General features: G+C 51.4%; 1 protein-coding gene across 1 annotated transcript; it reads right to left on the bottom strand.

Moving 5' to 3' along the window:
* Window positions 1-1516: 1516 nt before the first annotated feature.
* On the bottom strand, window positions 1517-21552 carry ACVR1B (activin A receptor type 1B). Its single transcript, XM_059871953.1, has 9 exons — window positions 21394-21552; window positions 12174-12413; window positions 11003-11251; window positions 9060-9290; window positions 8277-8444; window positions 7433-7589; window positions 6845-6969; window positions 6080-6210; window positions 1517-5577 (listed from the first exon to the last, which is right to left on the bottom strand). The coding sequence occupies exons 1-9, from the start codon at window positions 21515-21517 to the stop codon at window positions 5452-5454; spliced, it is 1551 nt and encodes a 516-aa protein (XP_059727936.1). The 5' UTR covers window positions 21518-21552; the 3' UTR covers window positions 1517-5451.
* Between the last annotated feature and the right edge of the window lie 1901 nt (window positions 21553-23453).

The following is a 23453-nucleotide window of genomic DNA, read 5'->3' as shown; positions in this document are numbered from 1 at the left end:
TCAGCGTGGAGGTCCGGGTGCTTCTTGGGGCTGTAGAACTTGGGGGAGGCTATCCTGAGGGTGCAGGGTGGGAATATCACGGGAGGCGCCGTGGGGCGCCCAGGAGGGATCCAAGGACCATCTCAGCGATGATTTGGGGAGAAACCGAGGGGTTTCCGAGAGCAGAAGCAATGCAGGGCTCTGCTGCTCCCCGCCAGCTGCCGCCGCGTCACCCCCGGGCCACCAAAGCCGCATTTGGGATTTAAAGGGAGGCAGGAGCTGGGGCAGGGGTGGCCCCGGCCCCCGGGCCGGCTCCCAGCGGGATTTAAGCTGCTCCTGCACGATCTGAGCCGCGCTGAGCCGGGACACGGAGGGAAGAACAATTCCCGGAGGCAGCCGCGGTGGCTGCTGCGGACACGTCGCGCGGCTCCGGCAGCTCCTGGCTGCGCCCCGGCGGGAGGCAGCGGGAATTTTCCAGCTGGAGTTGAGAGCTTTGCCCAAATGTTTGTTTAAAATTTGCCAAAAAAAATGAAGATCGTAACAATCCCGCTGGCGTTCCACCCAAACCTCCCGCCCACAGCCCGGCCTGGGGTTACCAGGAGACAAGTTTGCTGCAGGAGCAGAGCTGCTCTGGGCTGGAAGTGCCGGGGAAAGGATGGGATTGAGCCCACCACCCACCCTGAGTCACCAAACCACCGGGAATGACGAGGAACACCCCATCTCGTTCCCAAAATTCAGTAATGGCTCGGCCACTCGGCTGCAGCCACCCCAGACTGTTTTCCCAGTCCATCTCCTAGAGGAGGAGACAGGTTTTGTTTAAAATTCCCCATGCTCTGATCCCACTGCTGCCCACGTCTGCAGGATGGGGCTGGATTTCCCTGGGGACCACAGCAGGAGCTTCAGACAAAGCTGGGCACGAGGGAGGACAAGCCCAGATGGTGCCTCCCCCTCCCCACCTTGTCTGAGCCCGGGGGGACCCCAGGCCTCGGCAGATTTTCCCTTGATCCGCTCACAACTCATTTGCAGGAGGCTCTAATTAAGGAATTAATGCTGCAGTTCATGCAGCACCATGTACCCTCGGAGCAAACAGGATTTTGTAGTTTGCTGTGGGATTTATCTTTCCTTGAAGCTGTGGGTCCATGTGGAGACTCGGAGATGCTCCAGGGAGGTGCCCACTGTACCCCCCACACCCCCAGGGATGCTCCGAGGGGATCTCCAGGGTATTTATTTATTTATTCATTCTCTGTGACCCCTCCTGCTCTGTGCCTGGTCCCAGAGTGGGAACCCAAAGTTCAGAGGGTGGAAAACCCCACCTGCCACCTCTTTGTCTCTCCTCCACTATGCTGGTGGTTCCTCCCGAGTGCTTGGTGGGTGTTGGAAGCTTCATATTCACTAAAATTGGGAATATTCAACATTAAAATGTTTTGATCAGGATTCCTAAAGAGATTCTTTTAGCTGGGAGGGACCTCTCTGAGGGACTGAGCTGTGCCCTGCAATTCCCACCCCTCCCAGCAAACTGAGATTGCAACACCTCACATGAATAAAACAAACTTTTAATAATGTACAGCAGAAATCGACAGCCTGGTTTTATATTAAACAAAAGATTTCCTATCTTACACCGTATGTACAATTGCATACTGAAGAGGTAAAGTGGCTAAGTGGCTATTTTCTTACAGTCCTTTGCTAAGAAAATGTACAAAACCAAACAAATCAAAAAGGGGCAGAGAAGTACCAAGAGTTCTGTCCTGCAGCCACGTACCGATGGACCCCCGCCACCTTGTCCTGCACGGAACTGCCTGGAATGCAGTTTTTGCTCCTTTTTCCCAGAGCCGCTGCAACTTTTTGGAGGCAAAACAGCAATTCCCACGTGCTCCGACAGCTCGGCAAGCACTGGCGCCCCCGGGCACCGATTTGCATGAAAAAAGTGCTGTGTAAATGCTACATGGTCAGCGTTAGCTCCTGCCGCGGATGGATCCCGCTGGCTTCTCCCCATCTCTCCTGAAGATTTCCCCTAAAATCCTGCTGGAAGGGACCTTGCCCTCGCCTTTTCCTGACCCGTTTGGTTCGGAGCTGAGGCAGGTGCAGTGTGGCTACAGTTGGAGGGGGCGAGTTCAGTGCGAGTTCAGAGCTGTGGGGGCCGGGATGGGAGAGCCAAGGGGGGCCTGCAGGGCCTGTAGCTGTGCCCCGGCCCCTCCTGCCTGCCCCAGCTCCCAGCCCGGCCTGTTCCAACGGCCTGGGAGTCCTCAGTGCCCCGCTCGGCTTCTAAGTCCAGGTTTAACTGGGTTAAACCGACATTTAGGGCTTCCAAGCGCAGGTTTAACTGGGCTACACTGACATTTAGGTGCCCCTCTCAGCTTTTGAGTCCAGGTTGAACTGGGTTAAACCTGCATTGAGGGCTTGCAGGCACCCCCCTTGGCTCCTAAATGCAGGTTTGACTGGGCTAAACTGACATTTAGGGCTTCCAAGAGCCCCCCTTGGCTTCGAAGTGCAGGTTCAATTTGGTTAAACCAACATTTAGGGCTTGCAAGTGCCCCCTTGGTTTCTAAGTCCAGGTTTAACTGGGTTAAACTGACATTTGGGGCTTGCAAGTGCCCCCTTGGCTTCTAAGTCCAGGTTTAGCTGGGCTAAACCTGCATTTGGGGCTTGCAAGTGCCCCTCTCAGCTTCTTAGTGCAGGTTTAACTGGGCTAAACTGACATTTGGGGCTTGCAAGTGCCCCCCTCAGCTTTTAAGTCCAGGTTTAGTTGGGCTAAACCTGTATTTGGGGCTTGCAAGTGCCCTCTTGGCTCCTAAGCGCAGTTTAAGGGACACGTGCAGCTGGGAAGCTCTGGCTGAGATGTGACTCAGGACAAGCTGGGAGGGGACAGGGACCCCCAGCCCTGCTCCCAGGGCAGATCCACGCTGCCAAAAACTCCTTGGGGGGTGCAAAACGGCTCCTACACCATCCAAACCCCACAGTCCTCACTTTGTACAAGGTCATGGACACACAGGGAATCGGGGGACAGGGACACACGGACAGGGACACAGACAGCAAGAACAGAGGGACTGAAATAAAGACAACCCTGGCAGCCAGAGCAGAGATGAAACCTCACCTTTGAGAGCAGGAGCAAGGTCAGAGTAGAAACAGTTCCAGTGTAAATCGAGCTGTGCATTTGGTTTTTTTCCGCTTTTTTTTTTTTTTTTTTTTTTTGCAGTGATTTCTTTACAAACCAACAGGTCAAGAGGTAATAATTAGAGATTGTTTTTCTGCTCTTAGAAAGAATTAACAATATTCAAAAAAGTTAAAATCCAGACCCTCCCAGAAAACAACAACAATAATAATAATAATAATAACAATAATAATTAAAAAAATAATAATCAAAACCACTCCAGTTAAAAGTTATGGCTTCAGAGTTCTCTACTGCAGACACTGACCTGACCTCCACACCACAGATCTTCCTGACTGCCAGAGTCATCAGGGCAGCCACAGCTCTCACTTCCAGAGTCTCTGTAGTCACCCCACCTCTCCCTCACCTGGATTCGGCCTTGAATCAAAAGAAAACCCATGCAGATCCCCCCACCCCACACTGAGACACAGCCACTTCCACATTAGGAGATATTTATACACCTATATTAAAAAGATGGATGTTGATTTCCCAACCCACACCTGCTGTCAGACCCTGCCCAGCGCCTCTGGGAGGTGCAGAGCACCCCCAGAACTCAGATCACAGAATCACAGAATGAGCCAGGCTGGAAAAGACCTTTGAGATCATCGAGTCCAACCTATGACCTAACCTAACACCTCCTCATCAACTAAACATGGCCCTAGGGCCATGCCCAGTCCTTTTTCAAACATGTTCAGGGACAGTGACTCCTGCACCTCCCTGGGCAGATGATTCCAGCACCCATTCTTTCAGTGAAGAACTTTTTTCTGATTTCCAAACTAAACTTCCCCTGGAGCAGCTTAAGGCTGTGTCCTCTTGTTCTGTCTGCACTGCCTGGGAGCAGAGACCAACCCCACCTGAGAACAGCCACCTTTCAGGGAGTTGTAGAGACTGATGAGGGCACCCCTGAGCCTCCTTTTCTCCAGGCTGAGCACCCCCAGCTCCCTCAGTGGTTCCTCACAGGGTTTGTGTTCCCAGCCCCTCTCCAGCCTCTCTGCCCTCCTCCTTGCATCCTTCCCAACCTGAGGGTCCAGAGCTGGACACAGCACTCGAGGTGTGCCCTCACCAGTGCTGAGCACAGGGGCAGGATGAGCTCCCTGCTCCTGCTGGCCACACCACTCCTGACCCAGGCCAGGAGCCATTGGCCTCCTTGGCCACCTGGGCACACTGCTGGCTCATGTTCACTCAGCTACCAACCAGCACCCCCAGGCCCCTTTCTGCCTGTCCAGCCACTCTGTCCCCAGCCTGCACTGCTGCATCACCAGGCTCCCAGGAATCTGTCTGGGTGCTGGAGTTGGGAATTGTGTTCCCAGGAGAACTGAGTCCTGCATTCCCCACAGCGCCTCTGACACAACTCAGCTCCCTGCTACCCAGAATTACAAACCCCAGGGGCTCAAGACAAAAAAACCTGGATTCCAGGAGTGATTCTCAGTTCCTTATTTGTTTCACCTTAAAAAAAAGGGAAGGGGTGGCAGTGAGGCAACCTGATGGGACGTTGTGGCAGCCGGCGGCGGAGTCGGCACGGCCGCGGCGCCCATCGGGGAGCCGGGGATCCGCTCTGCAGCAGCCTGTCCAAGCTCCACGAGGCTCACGACTCAGCACGGAGAGCACCAGCAACAGCTCACAAACGGGACACTCGAGATTTGCACATGCACAGGAAGCACGGACAGAGATGAGCCACCCACAGGCAGAGACACCGCACGGCTATGGAGGAGATGACCAGGCACAGGGACACGCGCACCTCGCGCATGCAGACACCGGGGCGCCCCGACGGCCGTCAGGGCGCCGAGCTGGACTTTTTCAAGCTTAAGAAAAGGAGGGAGAACGGTTGTTGTGAAGCTGATCAACTGTTCCGGCTCAGCCTCTTGGAAGAGAGCACCATTTGTTTTGCTTTTTCTGCATTAACGTGCCAGTCCCTGGAAAAATCCTCGAGAGTACGGCAAGAAAAACCTTCCCTTTCCCTTCCCACTCCCGGCACCGAGCACCCGGGGCTGGCTCCGACCCCACCAATGGGTGCTCAACGCACACTGAACTTTACAGGGATTTCCTTTAAAGGAACAAAGAGTTACGATCATGGCTGAGTTCCCTCGGGTGAAGTCCCTCTCAAGTCTCCACGCTCTCAGGAGGTGATCACAAAAGGTTTTGGATTGTTTCATACCCAAGCAGGGAAGAGAGCGGTTCCGTAGGCTCCGTCCCCCTGCCTAGCAGCCTGCAGGTCCCGCTGTCTGGTTGTAGCAGTAGGTTGGGCTGAAACACGAGGTAGGCCTCCATCACATGTCTACTCTAGCACAGCAGCTCCTGTGCAGTTTCCTCCTGCTGAGGCTCAGAGCCTAAATTTTCACATCTTCCTGGACACTGAGCTGGGAGAGGGTTTTCTTGATGCGGAGGGCAGTGAGCCGAGCTGCTCCGTTGGCATACCAGCACTCTCGCATCATCTTGCCCATCACCCGTAGTGCCTGGCCAGGAAACAACAGCAAATGTCAGTGCTCTGCTCATCCCCTGAGCCCACGTGGGTCTGCCAGGCTGCTGCTCTGCCTGGGCACTGACACAGCCTCCACATCCCCCAGAATCAGAGCACACCTTACAGAACTTGTTACCTTATCCTCGGGGAGTCATGGAATGGTTTGAGTTGGAAGAGACCCTAAAGCCCATCTCACTCCATGCCCTGCCATGGGCAGGGACACCTTCCACTATCCCAGGCTGCTCTAAGCTCTGTCCAGCCTGGCCCTGGACACTTCCAGGGAAGAGGCAGCCCCAGCTTCTCTGGGCAACCTGTACCAGGGCCTCACCACAGTGTGGAAAGATTCTCCCCCCTCTTTCTTGCAGACTTCCTCCAAATACTGCAGGGCCACAATCAGGTCACCCCAAAACTTCTGTTCTCCACGCTGGACAATCCCACTTCTCTCAGCCTTTCCTCACAGGAGAGGAAGGGGACATGGAGATGAAAGCAGGCCTCACCTCATAGCTCTGCCACCAGTTTGGGATGTTTGGCCGCAATTTCTGGTCACACACAACCTTCCTCATCTCCTCAATCGAAGGATCAGAGGGCACAAGGTCATAGTAGGGAAGCTGATACTCCTCATGGATACCTGAAAGGCAGAGCAGGGAAAAATCAAATTCCTGGGAACAGGGACCATGGCCACTGTGCTTGCTAAAGACAGACGGATAGAGGTTTGGGCTCCATGACTCACTGCTGAGATGCGTCAACACTTTGCAGTTATTTAAAACAGAAATGAAGAATCTGGAATTGGAGTTAACAAGAAAAATTCAGGGAAATAAAATGCAGCTGCCTAAACTGGAACAGAGTCAGCAGGCTGGGATCAACACCTCCCAGCAAGGCACCAGGGTCACTGAATCTCCACGGCAGTGGGACAGTCACACACGTGGGATGATGCTGCAGCTGCACGTGCCAAGACATACTGATCTGGGGGAGTCCCCCCCAATCAGCACCACCATTTCCTGAAAATCCATCCAAAGGAACATCAGCCACCACTGGGAGCACCAACAGCCTTGACCCAACACTGGCTGGGCTCTGCAGCAGTCATGGGTCACTTCTGTTACCTCCCTTGGTGGCAACTCACAGGGACATGTGCTCCCATGCCCTGCTCTCTCTCAAACCTCCCAAACCTGATCAAACCTCGCTCCTCCTGATGAATGGAACCCCAAGGTTGGGAGACCCAGGAGCAGCATGGCCACTGGCCCAGGCACACAAAGGACATTTACCTCCTGCGTTGCACCTTCGGGCAATCTCCCAGTAGACCAAGCCCAAGGCGTAGATATCAGCACATTTAAATGAATCAAAATGCTTCATGTTGATGGTTTCATCCAAGACTTCTGGGGCCATGTATCTGCACAGAGAAAGGAAAAATATTTTCATTCTGAGAGGGAATTCTCTGGAATCCAGTAAATGATTGGTTTTCCCACACAGCACTTCCCAGCAGAAAAAGCTCTGCTTGGCACCAGAACAGAACTGGGCCCTGTGATCTAAGAGAGTGAAAAAAATAACTCAAGAACAACAGCAAGCTGGGAAAAGAGGCAGAAATGTTCCAAAACTACATCGGGCTCCCACCAGAAGGTCCCAAAGACTTTAGTGAGGCCAAGCTTGTTGCCATGTATTCATTGAGCTCCTATGCCAGGTTCACATGGCTGGCCTACACCTTACAGGGTGGTGACACCTGGAACATTCCTTTGGCATCAACCCAGGCACAAAACTGACGCTGCAAGACCCTGGGAAATGCTAAATTGAGAGAATTCCCCCAGTGCTCAAGCCAGAGTTCAGGCATTTCCAGCCACCCAAGTGCATTTTCCTACCGTTTGGTTCCAACCCTTTGGTTCGGGGCGATGTCGATGGTGTCCGTGACGGAGTCGTGCCGGACGGCCAGGCCGAGGTCAGCGATGGCACACGTGCCGTTCTTCTTCACCAAAATATTCTTGGATTTCAGGTCTCTGTGAGCAATCCCAGGTTTTCCTAGCAGAGCAAAATAAAAAGCAGCAAGGGTCAAGCTGGGGAAATCCATTTGTTGAACTGGCACAGAGGCAGAACCGGATTTCAGGGCGTTAAACCCGCTGTTGCAACACTTTTTCCTGTTTAGGTTCCTAAGGAACAGAGCAGGGAAAAGCTCCAATCGTACTGGAATGCTCTTCCCAGGGAGGTGGCAGAATCACCATCTCTGGATGTGTTTAAAAAAGACTGGACATGGCACTTGGTGCTATAGTCTGGTTGAGGTGTTAGGGCACAGGTTGAACTTGATCTTAGAGGTCTCTTCCGACCTCACGATTCTGTGATTCTGTGTTTTGGAGGCACCACTGATGCAGTGGCACTCAGAGGCCTCAAGAGGGATGTAAACTCCACATCCCAGCATAGGGGCCGACGTCAGGAGTTTGTGATTCTGCTTCTGCCTGTGCTCACATCCCACCCAGGCAGCGCCAATTTTAGGATGGGATGTGAAATGGTGATATAACTCCTGGGAGCGAGCGCCAGGTTAACCCACTTCGCAGCCAGCCAAAGCAATCGCTCTATTTCTGCTCGATAACCACCAGATGAAGCTGGGCTGACTCAGGCAGGGTTTGCTGCACAGCACAGCAGCTCCCTTCAGCAATCCCGCTCTATCCTCCCCTCAAGAATTCCCAACGCCTTTCCCAATTTAGCTTTTACCCTGAGTGCCCACGATCTCCATGTGCAGGTGGGCCAGCCCGCTGGCAGCAGACAGGGCGAGCTTGATCATGCCCTCGATAGTCACCGTGTAGCGATTCAGGTAGTCAAAGAGAGACCCGTGCTCGTGGTAGTCAGAGACGAGCCACAGCTGAGTCCACGTCCCATTATCTGCAACAGGAAAGAGATGGAGCTCAGGCAGATCCAGAGCAGGGATGGCCACTGAGCATCCCACACGTTTTTGGGACAGAGCAGAGCTGCTGGGTAAGGCTGTAGCTTGATAGGGACAAGTAAGAAATGGCTCAAATCAGCCATAGCATGGCCAGCAGGACTAGAGCAGTGACCTTCCTCCAGTGCCAGGCACTGGTGAGGCAACTGCTCGAGTCTTGGAGTAGTTTTGGGCAGTGTAGAGACCCAGAGAAGATGACTTAATCAGCTTTAGTCCCCCATGACAAGAAAGACATGGAGGTGCTGGAATGCAACCAGAGATGGGCAGTTGAGCTGGGGAAGGGTGTGGATAACTTCTGAGGAGCAGCTGAGGGAGCTGCAGGGCTCCACCTGAAGAAAAGGAGGCTCAGGGGGGACCTTCTCACTCTGATCAACTTCTTGACAGGAGGATGGAGCCAGGTGGGGTAACAAGCAACAGGACCAGAGGAAATGGCCTCAAGTCACACCAGGAAAGGTTTAGATTGGAAAATAGAGAAAACTTCTTGGAAAGGGTGGTGAGGCACAGGAACTGGCTGCACAGTGGTGAAGCTTCTGCTCTAGGCTTGAGGCACCTCTTACCTTTGTTATCTGCAGCAATGAATCCCAGGATATTCTCGTGCCTCAGCATCACTGTTTGATAGATCTCTGCCTCCCTGAACCACGAACGCTCCTCACGTGACGAGAAGATCTTCACAGCCACGTCACCCCCACGCCACCTGCCCCGCCACACCTCCCCAAAGCGGCCCTTGCCAATGATCTCCTGAAGGACAATCGTCCGAGCCACGGTCCGCTGCACAAACAGAGGCAAGCCTGGGGACAAGGAATGGAAGGAATCAATCCCTGGGGTGATATAAGCCAGGTCTCATAAGCTCTTGGAGATCTATTTCACACTCAGCCACCTTAGAAGGCATAAAATCAGCAGGATGGCTTCTGTGGTAGTGTTGGGAACAGAAAAGTTTTAATAAAAGGCAAAATAAGAAAGCTCCTTATAGAGAAAACCTGAGCTAGGTGCAAGAGGGGGGATAAAAACAAACTCCACTGATATAAGGGTCTCTTCGAGCCAGGTTTTGTAAGCTTTTGGAGATTTATACACTTTTGAGATAGCTCAGCTACTTCAGAGGGCATAAAATCAGCAGGATGGCTTCTGTGCCAGTGTTGGAAACAGAAAAGTTTTAATAAAAGGCAAAAAACCAAAACTCTTTACAGAGAAAAACTGAGTTAGGGCAAGAGGTTCTTGCTCCTGGTAAAACACCTCACAAAAGCAATTAGTTCCTTTGCCCTCTTCTTTTTCTAGTGAATTGCTCAGGTGGGACTTTTTGGCTCCTGTCCAATTGACTGTCCTTAAGTTTGAGGTGAAGTCCCTCAGGTTCTATGAGGTGTTTTCTTTGCTAATTGAGGAAAGAAACGACTGGGCTTTTCTCCTTTTTAAAGAGACTAAGGACAGTTTGGTCACTCTGTCAACAGGGGGCACATTCCTACACTGTGGTAGCAAAAAACCTCCTGAAACCCCAGAGGCTGAAAAATGTCCTCAAATCCAGCAGGCTCTGCATTTGATAATAACTGGGAGCCTGAGCAAGACCCAAACCAGGGAATGGTGGCAGCTCCTGTGTGGAATGTGCCACTGCTTGGACAGCATCTGCATTTTGCTTTGAAGCAGAGATCCAGCATGAAGCAGTTGGGGAAGTTCTGCTCCATGACAGATGAAGGGAACTGCATCCTCAATGTGCAAAGAATGGAAATTGAAGTCAGTTTCTGCTAAAAGCAGAAATCCCCCGAATTTATCTTAAGGAGTCCCAACATCACTGCTATTGCTTACAGAAAGCACAGAGCTTACCTGCCTACAGCATGCACAGAAAAGCTCCCAAATATTTCACATATAGCAGCAGATGTGCTGCTGAAGGTTTATTCCCTGGTCAAATATCAGGCTGTGACGTTCTCTGCCTCTGTGGATTTTCCTACAGTTTCCATCTGCTGCAGAGTCCCTTATATTCTTTAACCCAACTACCTTCCTAGCTCAAAGCCACCACTAAACAGTGACTTTCCATCTATTCTGGGGATTCCTTTCAAGTGCTACAGAAGCAAACACTGTACATCCTCCACCTGGGAAGACCCAAGGGTTCTTTGGGATGAAATGGGCTGTGCAAATGCACTATTTGCACTGTGAAATGTTGATCTGCTGGGATCTCCCACATTTTCCTGCAGCTTTGATGCAGTTGACATACTGCATTCTCCTCTGAAAGCCAACAACACACAGGTTAGCAGTTAATGGCTGTTGCTAACCCAAACCCTGATTCAAGGCTAACCTAGGAACAGATGCAGCTCTTTGCTCTCGCAGTTAAGGAGGAGTTTAACTATTGCTCCTACCTGAACAGACATGAGACTGTATTTAAACATCCCTTCAAGTTCCTCATGACAGACCCCCTGAACAGGCTCTGAGGCAGCAGCCTCACTGCTGTGGCAACCACTAGCCCAAAGAGACAACTGCAAGTTCTCACTGGTCACGTCCCACCATCTCGCAATACCTGAGCCAGAGCCGGAGGTGGAGAGATCATAGACCAGATCTTGCAAGGTCTTGTCCTTGGAAAGGCACATTTCACAAGAAGGATCTTCCATGTCCAGCCTCTGGCGGTTGTGATAGACCCGTTGGTGGTGGTGGAACACGAAGACCACGATGATCATGACGACGAACACGAGGAAGACGGGCCCGGCAATCACCGCCACCAGCTCCACCGGGCCCCAGCTCGATGGGGGCTCGTTGTCTTTCAGGTGTCCTTGGGAGGAAAGGGAGGAGAAAAACAGACATTTTGAGAAGATTATCATTGCTTTGAGGACTTTTGAGTGTTTTACTGCTCTCTCAGAGCCTGGACAATTTTAGCTTGGGGACAACAAACGACAGTGTTAAGGTGAGGCTGATTGTCAGGCAGGTAAAATGCAGCTGAAACCCCAAAAAGAAGTTTTGTGGGATCAGGGATTATGGGCTGCTCATTCACTCTCTTAGACAGGAGTGTGTTCTGGGCTGACTTTCCAGAACAGTCTGCAGTTCACCTTTCATTTGAACTCAACCAGTTGGCCAGGGCTCCCTGCTCCCTCTTTCCCTTTTGCCCTGTAACAACCAGCGAACTTGTACCTGAAGACAATTATTTGTTGTTTTAAGCACAGATAAGACCTCTCCACTGCTCCCAAGGAAAATGACTCTGCAGTCTTCCCAGCACCCACTAAAAACCAGCCCAAAACAGAAAGTAGGAGGTGTGAGGAAGCACCACATGCCCTCTCTGTCCCAGGGATGAGAAGCAGAAGTTTCCCACACCCTCACTCAGAGGCAGGGCTGCTTCCCCTGCATGTGTTCTGAACACAGGCACCTTCCTCCCCACACACTTTGCTCTGAAGCTGCTGCAATGCTCCTCTACTTCTGCTCAGCACTGAAAAGATTTGGAGTCTTGGAAGGGAAGCAACACCAGCTGATAAAGGCAGGGCCAGCTCAGTGACAAAGGGAACACACACATTCCCATTTGAATTTGAAGTAGTTTGTTATTTCCACTTTACAGACGAAGGAAACAAACCCAGCGCTCAAATTCATGCAGCAACTGAAGGGAAGAAGTGAAAACAGGGCTGAGAACTCCAAATTCCCAATCCCAAACAGACAGCTCCTCTCCTCCCACTTCAAACACATGATTTATCTGACTCTCTACTTACCGCTGGGAACCATTAAATCAATTTTGTTGCAAAAATCGGAGTAGCAGCAGTGAGTATTACGCAGATCCTCTGAACTCAGACAATAGAAGGGTTTCCCAGCAGGAATCAATTTTGCCTCAGGAATGCAGGTCCGAACGTGGTGTTTGACACCATCCAGGTTGAAGACTGAGACCATGCAGGCGCCGTCCGTCTCACACGTGGAGTTGGCTTGTTTGCAGTCAGAGCACAGACATGTCAAAGCTGAAATCAAAACAAGATCAACTCCTTAAAACCCACAGACAGCAAAAGCTCAAACGAGAGGAAACCTTCTTTAAATTCTCCATTTCAAGAGCCGCTCTCAAGCTCTGGAAGAACCGGCTCTGCAAACAGCACAAGTCATACTCAGTATTCCAGACCTGCAAGAATCCAATTTCGGCATGAAACAGACTGGGGAGGCAGAGGAGCCTTTCCAGGAGGTGCCTGTCCAGGCAGCCCTTTGCCTGCCCCTGTTGCAATCCCCACCAGCCATGACCCAAGTCATGCCTGCAAACCGGGCAAGATCTGACCAAGATCCTCTCCCAGCCCCACCTCGGGTCAGACTCAACCTAAAAACCAATTCCTGCAACTGACTGAGCTGATTCCACCTGGGCTGAGTGTCCAGGCTCCCTGGAGCTGCCTCATCTGGGCTGGCCAGGGATGACCACCCCAGCTCAGGGAGACAAGGAGCAGCTGGCAGAGGCCAAAGCAAACCCAGTCCCAAGTGACTGCACGAGCCAAGCGTGCACACCCAGCTAGATCAGCCACTCATTTAATAACTGCTTTCCTGATCCGAGACACTACCTTGGGTCAAATAAATTCCTGGCTTTTTGCCTGCTCTCCATGAAGATTATTTGGATAAAGAGAAGGAGAAACTCTGAGGCAGATTCCCACATTTTTCCACCTCCCAGCTGTCATTGTACTTTTCTCAAGCTGCCTGAAAACTGTAAGCAAATCCCCAGGCCTTGCCATCCTTGGGAACAAAGAGAAATCCAACAATGTCAAGAAGAAGGGTGGGGCTTGTTTAGCAGCACGCTGGGTTTTCAGCAGCTTTCATCAGCTCTCCCAGCCTTCCCAGAGGGAATCCAAAACATGTCCTTACCCGCTGCAGAAATGGGCTTTCAGGTAGGGAGGGAGTGAAGAAGGGTTTTAAAAGATACAAGTGCCACAGTTAACTCTGTCCAGGCTGATCTAAATCCTCTCAGTGTAAAGTCACACACAAAATCACCCTCAACACTTGTGTGTGGGGCCATGTTACCCTAAGCTTAATGAAAAACAAGCTGGTCCTGATGTACTCAGGGTTCCTTTAGGAGGAAGAGACCCATTAGCCCTTATCCCAGAGACCTGGGTAAATCAATCAGGGTAATTGCATTACTATTCACTTAATTCTCTCTGGACTCTGCTCCTCCTTTTCCAGCTGCTGTTGTGAGCTGTTTCAGATGGGCTCAATGGGGGTGCTGGTTAATTTGGAATCAACAGATTCAAAACTGCAGTGGAAAGCCAGTGACAAGAGCCAAGGGAAGGGCTGAAGGGCTGGAGCTGTGTCAGGAGAGGTTTAGGATGGGTACAGGGAAAGGTTCTTCCCCCAGAGGGTGCTGGGCACTGCCCAGGCTCCCCAGGGAATGGCCACAGCCCTGAGGCTGCCAGGAGTGTTTGGACACCGCTCTCAGGGATGCACAGGGTGGGATTTTGGGATGTCTCCACAAGACCAGGTATTGGACTGGATGATCCTGGTGGGCCCTATCCAACTCAGGATATTTCACAATTCTGTAACTCTGGGATCAAAAGCTGAAGAGCTGTTGAGTGAGACACCTTTAGAAAGCATCACAAGCAAAGGGAACTTCCTACCAGGTGCTCAGCACAGTCCAGAGAAAAGGGACACAGGACAGAAAACAGACAGGACAGACTGATCTGTGTTGAGAAGGGTGGAGAACATCCACAGATTCTGAAGATTTTGAGAGGAAATGTTATAATGAAAGGAAAAAAACCCTCCACTAACATGCACTTCAAATAGCTCCAAGATCAGTGTTTTCCCATGGTCAGCAGAGTGCAGAAAAGACAATTCTGAAAAATACATACACTTGGGGGAACAAAGGTTGGTGATAAAGGAGATTTTATGAAAATCTGAGATGGCAAAGAGCACCCAGGGCACATTCCTGCCTTCATGTCTACTTAAAAGGAAATGGTCTTTTAAAGTATCTCCCTTATTACTTATCAAAAGCTCGAGGTACAAATTAAAAACATTTAACCCACACACATTTCACTGTGTAGGTTCTTTTCAGTTTGATTTAGATACAACAAAACTGAACTTTGTTCCTGTTAGACTCATTTTTGAGGTCTCAATTCCAAGATTTAGGCTGTGGCAGTTTTTGCTTCCAGAAGCTACAAAGCAAACAAAACACTTCAATGCACTAATAAAACTGGTTTTGTAAACTTCTGAGTGAATTATCTGGCCTGAAACTGAGCATGCCTTTGAGAGGGAAAGCAGAGAAGCAGGTCATGTCTGCTCAGTCTCATTTGTAGGATTAAAAAACAACAACAACAAAAAAAATCAGTTTACCTGCAAGGTATGATACCAGAGCCCCAGCCTGGAGACAGAGTGAGATCCTTATCTGTTCTGTGCAGAAAGCCAAAATTTCCTGCTAAAGGAGGGGGATGGCCCAAGGCTCCACCTCACCCTGCTCCCCCTCTGAGACAAATGCTCTTTTTCAACTTTAATTCTTATGTTTGCACCTCAAAAATCCCCACGGTCAGAGAGCAGCTAGAACAAAGAGAATGGAGCCTTCAGCACACACTGTCCTTCTTTCCACCTCTGAGCAGAGACCCTTGAGGGGCTTTCCAGGTATTGTTGGCCAGAACCTTCAAGCTGCAGGCAGGAACTCTCCAATTTTCTGTGTGTGCCAGGGAGGAAAGGCCTGTCTGCACCGGGGCTCACTGGGAAGCTCCTGGCAAAGAGGAGAATTACAGAGCAACTCATGCGGGTCCAGTAACTCCAGTCTGCTTAACCAGAAAGGCAAATTCTTCTATCAGAAACTAATGAGAAGCCAGGAAAAAGCAACTGTTGTTTGCCTTGGGTGGGGGACAGAAGGTGGGCAGGGAAGGAGAGCCCCCCTCTGGTATCTCTTGGGTGCTCTGAGAGCAGCCGGGGCAAAGCAGGAGACAGGAGTGGATAAAAGGATTTTTCATGCCAACAGCATTCTTTTTCCTTGGGGAAGAAAAGCTCCTATTGAGCCAAACATATAATCTACTTAATAAAAAACCTGCCTGGGCTGAAGGAAATAGATGGGGTGAAGGGAAACAAAGAGCAGTTCCCAGAGCCGGGAGGTGCATTCCCCCCTCGCGGGGCGCCGGGGATGCGGCTGCGGGGAAGGTGCGAGCGGAGCCGGAGCTGGAGCAGAGCCCGCTCGATCTGCTCCCCACCCCGACACCCAGAGCCCAGCCCAGCCCTTCAGAGACACTGCCTGAACAAGCCCAACGTTCAGCTGCAGATCCTGTGCATGAAAAGCTTTGTTCTCACTGGAGGGATGGAGCAGGTTGGAGCAAACCTTGCTGTGATTCGATCCGAGGCTGGGCCTCACTGCTCTTCCCCAAAACCTGAGAGAACACTCAGCGCTGACAATAAACAAACAAAAAAATATTTATTGGCAGTGCTGAGTGACCTCTCCTCGATCCTCAACTAGCCCAGCCCATGGTTTGACTCCTTCAAGCCCAAGAGCTGCTTCTGCTCCCCACGAGGTTCCTGGATTATAGGTCTGAAAGGACGCTGGGGCACAGAGGAATCCATACCCCCCTGCATCGACCACAGAAAAGAGGAAAAAAACAAGGGCTGGCTCTCTCCCTCCAAATCCCCCCATTAAAAGCAACCTGAATTCCCAAAATGGATCCAAACAAACAGGTGGGGGGCTGTAGATTGGAGCTCTATGCTCCAGGGAGACTCAAACACTGAGCTCTGACAGGCAAAGAACATTTCTCCTCCTTTCCCAGCAACTCTCCGAGCTCATTTTGCACGTATTTATTCTCACACGGAGTTGCATGTGTCAAGATGTCTCTGCAGATAGACAGGGGAAAGTTTCACAGCAGAATCTCCTGCAATGGTGTTAACCACCTTTTGGAATACATTTTCCAGCATCTCCCAAAGCTGTGCCTAAGAAAGATGCCATTTTCTCAGGGCTGAACTCTACCTGATCAATATGTATGAGGATAATTAACCTGAAGATGATCATTGGTAAAATTGCCAATAACCACCCACGTATTTACCAGATAAACAGATTTTTTGCAGGGATTGTAGCTGCTGTTCTTTTTCAACAGTTTGAATCGAGGCTGGAAGAATGATTCCCCTGACTTTGAGCCTTTCCAAGGCTCTGGAACAGGAGCTGCAGTTGATTTTGTCTTTGTGCAGCACCAAACTTAATGAGCCCCACTCTGGGAGCACCAGTTTCATGCTGCAGCAGCATAATGTTAGCAACAGAAATGGGGAACAATTGGCTTTGCAGCTCTGCTGCTTCTCTGGATGCTTTAACGAAGAGGGACGTGTGTAAACATGCTTGGAAGAAAGAAATACCTGTCAGTGTCTGGCTCTGTGCTGTGCCAAAATAAAGAGCAACCTGTATCACACAGGCTTGGGACTAATGTCCATTCCCTCGTGGTGAGGGAGCCCAGGTGTGTCCAGGAGTCTCTGTGTGCTCCTTGTTCAGCTGGATAAAGGATCAGAGCTCCAAGGAAACAACCAGCTCCCTTTCCCAGAGGCAATGATGAGGGGACACTGAGCCATCTGATGAAGGCTTTAAAGAAACAAGATTTACTTTCCATTATATTAGCATGGAATCCTGGAATGGCTTGGGTTGGAAGGGACCTTAAAGCTCATTTTGTTCCACCCCATTGCCATGGGCAGGGACACCTTCCTCTATCTCAGGTGGCTCCAAGCCCCATCCAACCTGGCCTTGGACACTTCCACAGAAGGGGCAGCCCCAGCTGTTCTGGGCATCCTGTGCCAGGGCCTCACCACCCTCACAGGGAGGAATTTCTTCCCAAAATCCCACCTAGCCCTGCCCTCTGGCAGTGGGAAGCCATTCCCTCTTGTCCTGGCACTCCAGGCCCTTGTAAAGAGCCTCTCTCCATCTTTCTTGCAGACTCCCCTCAAGTACTGGAAGGCCACAATCAGGTCAGCCCAAAGCTTCTGTTCTCCAGGCTGGACAATCCCAATTTTCCCATCCTTTCCTCACAGGAGAGGTGCTCCATCCCTCTGATCACCTTCCTGGCCCTTCATACTTACATTCACCCTGACTGTTGTGCTGCTTGGTGTCCCCAGTGGGGATCCCTCCACCCTTGCTGGGATAAATTCAAGCCCAAAGTGACTCTCCAGATGTCACCTGCACCCACTGCCTCCAAAATCCAAAGCTAGGCCAGCTCTGGATGCTGTCACTGCCCATTTCCTCACTAAGGAGCTGGAGAGACCAGCAGGGATTTGCCCTTGCCTAGGTAGAGCACCACCACCTCAAGCACCCTCCCTGCATCTCTTTTCCCCTCCAGTTTCTCCTCCTGTTTTGGACCAAAACATTTCTCTGTTTTGCTTCTTGCTGGTGCTTATGATATCTACGGACCCACTGCTGCTACACGAAATGGAGTTAAAATTAGCTGCAAAGCACTATGAAAAACAAAGCACTTTAAAGCAAGTCATCCAGAAACTAAGCATTATCCTGGGATATTTCAAGTTGGAAGTAAAAGTCTCAAGTTCTTTGAGCTGGCTGCAGTCCCCTGGCACAGGCTGGACCTGACGTGAAGGCAGCAGGGCTGACTAGAAAACATACGAAATGGAAAAAAAAAAAAAAAAAGAAAAAATAAAAGAAAAAAAAAAAGGAGGTAGGAAGAATGTGGCTTTAAAGTGCAGAACTTTCCCTGCATCTACTCCAGGAACACAAAAGAGCTTCTGAATGAATTGTAAATAAGGAATTGACAGGAGTCTCATCATTAACAGGTTAATTAGAAGAAGCCTTGATGTTTCTGCTGTTGCTCTTCCACCCAGAACACGGACACATGGCTCCCCATTCCCTCTCTGGGCTCTGGTCTGACACCTATTTTGTGTTTTAACTTGTCAGGAAACCAGTTTAGGAGCCAACAGACCACACACACTGGTGCTGGGGAAGAACACCCTGCACACCTGATGCCCAGGTTTCTCAAGGCTCCAAGACTTCAGACCCATCCTGGCTTCTCTCAGGCAATTGGCTGCTCCAGAGTGGAAATACATTGTTTAACATGTAGCCAACATTCCCACATCCAGCAATCCACACTTCCAAGAAGGCCACAAAAAGCAGCAAGAATTTATCAAGAGGAGGATATTTAAAGTGCAGGGAAGGCTTTTTTTTTTTTTTTTTTTCTGCTGAAAAGAAATAAATAAACAGTGGTGCACAAGAGAAGCCCAGGGCAGCTGAGAACCAGGGGCTTAAATAAGGAGGACAAAGGAGCTCCCACCCAGAATTTCATCCCTGTAAAACAGAGAAGCAATTCCTGCCTGCTCTGCTCAGGGCAGGACACATTCCCCCTGTCACCACCCAGTGAACTTTGCTTGCTGCTAAGAGAACTGACGTTTGACTCGGCTCCTTTCGCAACAGCCATTTCCGGAGCATCCACTGCTGGCAGGGAATCCGGGGGAAAGAAAAAAACACAACCCAAGCTGTCTGGCCAAGGAGCTGGACGAGTTCAAGAATGCTTGTTGGACACTGTTTTTAATTTCCAGTTAGAGAAAGGCTTTCTTGGAAAGTTGTAGGATATAACTTACGGACCACGCAGAGTTCGCCTGATTTAACTGGGTAAATATTTGAAGCAGGTGGTGTTAATAATAAAATCTGCTGCCCAAAAATTATTCCCCAGGGGGGGTTTTGGATTTATTTCAAGCAAAGCCGACCTGCAACACCCCTTTGCAAAGGAGCCTTGATTATTTTCCTTTCTTTTTTTTTAAAGAAGGGGCCGGGGGAGTGTTGTGTGCACAGGAACAGAGGTTCCTGGCTCCCCAGCACTGCCGAAATTCAGATGTTTTCCCAGCCTTTCCCGAAATAAGTAGCTGTTAAATCTCTGGTATGAGGCACAATAGCGAGGGCAGCCCCGGCATACCAAACGTGCATCATGGCTGCTGGAGCAGAGAACAATTCCCAGGGTGATTCCTGCCATTCTGCACCTCATTCCATGAGTGCAACTCCCTCCAGCCCAGGCTGAGCTCACACCTTGCACTGAATAAAAGCGGAAACAATAGTCACTCATAGAGCCCAAAATCAAAGGCACCGGGAGTCGCCAAGTTTCCAGGGGATTTGTACAGTCAATTGGTCTTTTCCTGTTTATTAATTATGATTTTTTTTAATAAACACCAGTTTTTACCTAAGTGAAAGCCTGAGAACAGCCATGCCATGAGTCTCAGCTGATCCTGCTCTGCCACTTATCACAGAGGAGCCTTGTCAGGCTGGGTTTTACCTGAGGTTACACCAAAACACAGCTCCTCTCCTCCCAAAAGCCCATTTCTATCCCGAAATTCCCAGAACTCCCAGGTAAACCCTCACCTGCTGCCCAGGTGAGGTTTGAAGCCATTTTCTGTGCTCTAACAAGCCCAGATCTGCACACACACACACACACACACACACAGAGTTATTACCCTCCGACCGTCAGGTGGGAATGCAGAGCACAAACGGTGAGAGGTTGGGGAGGAGAAAAATATTCCACAGTGGAACCTGTCAGAACAGGTACCTGAGTTACACAACAGTGATCACCCCGATGGCCACAGAGCTGGACTGCTCTGCCAAGCCCTGGGCACCAGAGGTAGTGGCCACCAGCCCATCCTCTGTCCCCAAGAGATGCTCAGTCAGGTCTTTCCTCTGGGAAAGTCTTTCCTCCACTTCATCCCAAATCAATTTCCTTCCTAAAACTGGAGCTGAGATCCTCTGTTTGCCCCAGGTCTGCAGCAGAGGTCTCTTGCTGCTCCCAAACCCAGAGCTGAGACCCCTCACTCTTCCCCAACGAGCAGCAGAACCAGACCAGAGAAAGGAAAAGGATCAACACAGAACAAACAAACGACACAAAGAGTTCTTCCTCCCTCACCTCCCTCCAAACAAATATTTACAGTTGCTTCAGTCCAGAAGCTCAGGGTATGGAAAGGTTTCCTTAAAAGCCCAAACTGCAGATTGCAGAGGGCTGGATGGTACAAACACACCTCTGGGGCATGGGGGGCTGCCAAGTTCACCCTGCCATGGCCACAGGACAGTGGGAAGAGGCCACAAACTCCAGAACTTCCACGACAACATGGTGGCACTTCCCACCTTGGGCTGATCCACACCTCTGTGACAAGCCCAGTAAAGACCTCTGAGACCCCCAAGCCCATCCTCTGTGAAATCCATAAATCCCAATTTCCATCGTTATTTTCCAAAACCTGAGGCTGAAGGCTCCCAGATCTACTCCCAAGGGGAGCACAAGCCTCTTCAGAGCATCCCCTGGCACTGCAGGACCCCCTGGCACTGGGAGCCACCCGCAGCCCCAACTGCTGCTGCCTCTCCCTGACACATCCCCATCCCCTCTGTGGGGGAAAGCCCCAAACCAGCTCCGGTTCACACAAACCACACACCCCTGCGAGCCCCCCAAACCTCCAACACACATCCTTGATGCCTTCAGAGTCCCCCCTGCTTCCAGACCCCCTAACCCCATGGATCCTACCCCCAAATCCTTCCCTTCACCCGGAAACACCCACACCTATCCACACCCCAAACCCCTCAGGGGCTTCCTCGCAGCCTTGGGGGCACCACCAGGCCCTTCCAACCCTCTCGCCTCACCCCCCCCCCCCAGCCCTTCTCACCACCCTGGAACACCCACCCCTGTGTCTCCCCGCCCCCAAACTCCTCAGGGCCTCCTCACACCCCCATTCCTCTCTCACCCCCTTTCCCCCACCCCAAGCCCATCTAAAACCTCTCCTGGGCCTCACCCCCCACCCGTCCGCCCCACAACCGCCCCCTGCCCCAGAGCCGCCCCCTGCCCCAGGCCCGGGCAGGCCCCGGCCCTTCTCCCCCGCTGCCCCCAACCCCCCGTATCGTCTCCCTCCCGCTTCCCCCCATCGTCCCTCGCTCCCCCTCACGACCCCTCCCCGGTCCTCCCCGTTCCCCTCACGGCGGGGGCGGGGGCGCCGCCATGTTGTGCCCGGTGCGGGCCGGGTCCGGCGCCGCCGCTCACTCACCGCGGGCCCCGCCGAGCGGGCCGACCAGGAGCAGGAGCAGGACGGGCAGGAGGGCGGCGGGGAACGGCGGGGAGCGGCGGGCGGCGGGAGGGGCCGGAGGGAAGCGGGGGGCCCGGGCGGCCATGGCGGGGACGCGCCGCGGCCTCGGAGCGGAGCGGCCGCAGCGCCGGCGGGAGGGGGAGCGGGGGCGGGGCCAAGGGCGGGGCTAAAGGGGAGGGGGCGGGGCGAGCCCGCGCGTGCGCAGACGGGACGGGAGGGGGGAGAGGGGGAGCGGATCCCGGGCTGGGGAGGGGAGATAATGGGTGAGATAAGGGTGAGATAAGGGTGAGATAATTGTGAGATCTGGGTGTGATATGGGTGTGTGACATATGTGACATATGCGTGTGATGTGTCAGGTATGTGTGTGATACGGGTGAGATAATTGTCTGATATGGATGTGATAAGTGTGTAAGATATGTGTAAGATATGTGTAAGATACGTGTGTGATAAGTGTGTGATATGGGTGAGATATGTGTGAGATACGTGTGTGATATGGGTGTGATAAGTGTGTAAGATATGTGTAAGATACGTGTGTGATATGGGTGAGATGTGTGAGATACGTGTGTGATAAGTGTGTGATATGGGTGAGATATGGGTGTAAGATATGTGTGAGATACATGTGTGATAAGTCTGTAAGATATGTGAGATATATGTGTGTGATGTGTGAGGTACGTGTGTGATAAGTGTAAGATATGGATGTGATAACTGTGCAAGATATGTGTGAGATGTGTGTGATAAGTGTGAAATGTGTATGATTTGTGTGTGATATGGGTGTGATAACTGTGCAAGATATGTGTGTGATACGTGTGTGATATGGGTGAGATACGTGTGTGATAAGTGTGTGATATGGGTGAGATATGGGTGTAAGATATGTGTGATAAGTGTGAGATGTGTGTGAGTTGTGTGTGATACATGTGCATGATATGGCTGTGATAAGTGTGAGATATGTGCATTGTATGTGTGACGTGATAAGTGTGAGATATGTGTGTGTATGATATGTGTGTGTGATACACATGAGATGATTTTTGTGTGTGATTTCCGAGTGTGAGATGTGTGCACACACATGATGAGTATGTTCAAGCCTGCCTGACCTGTGTTTCTATGTGTGATTTGTGTGTGCACACACATGGTGAGTGTGTTCAAGCCTGCCTGACCTTTGTTTCCGAGTGTGATTTGTGTGTGTGCCACCAGGTGTGCTGTAACCACACGTGGTGTGCTGTGTGCATTCACGGGGTGCTCGTGGCACCCGTGCCGTGTTTGTGCAAGCACGTCTGATGTGTGCTCAGGTGTGAGCTGTGTGCACATGTTCACGAGTGATGTGTGCACCTTCATGGCACGTGTGCACACGCATTGTGTGTGCAGGCATGATGTGTGTGGTCGTGTTTACACGATTTGTGTGCTCAGGCATTGTTTGAGTGTGCAGTTGTGTGTGCACAGTGTGTGATCTGTGTGATCAGGCATTGTTTGTGTGTGCAGGTGTGTGTGTGATGTGTGTGCAGGATGTGTGTGTGCAGGGTGTGTTTGTGCAGGTCTGTGTGATGTGTGTGTGCAGGTCTGTGTGATGGGTGTGCAGGGTGTGTGTGCAGGTGTGTGTGATAGGTGTGCAGGTGTGTGTGTGTGCAGGGTGTGTGTGCAGGTGTGTGTGATGTGTGTGCAGATGTGCAGGGTGTGTGTGCAGGTGTGCAGGGGGTGTGTGCAAGGATGATTTGTGTGTGTGATCGATGTGGGAGTGTGCCTGTGCCATCTTGGGGCAGGTAGGGACTGAGCCACCCTGGGCTGGGCATCCCAAACCCAGGCAGGGCTCTCTAGACCCTGAACAGGGCACCCCAAACCCTGGGTAAGCACCCCAAACCACAGGCTGAGCACCCCAAACCCTGGGTAAGCACCCCAAACCACAGGCTGAGCACCCCAAACCCTGGGTAAGCCCCCCAAACCACAAGCTGAGCACCCCAAACCCCAGGTAAGCACCCCAAACCCTGGGTAAGCACCCCAAACCACAGGCTGAGCACCCCAAACCACAG

Source organism: Haemorhous mexicanus, chromosome 33 (assembly GCF_027477595.1).
Source record: "Haemorhous mexicanus isolate bHaeMex1 chromosome 33, bHaeMex1.pri, whole genome shotgun sequence".
NCBI lineage: Eukaryota > Metazoa > Chordata > Aves > Passeriformes > Fringillidae > Haemorhous > Haemorhous mexicanus.
The sequence above is the reverse complement of the archived record's forward strand: the minus strand, read 5'-3'. Positions and strand labels throughout refer to the sequence as shown.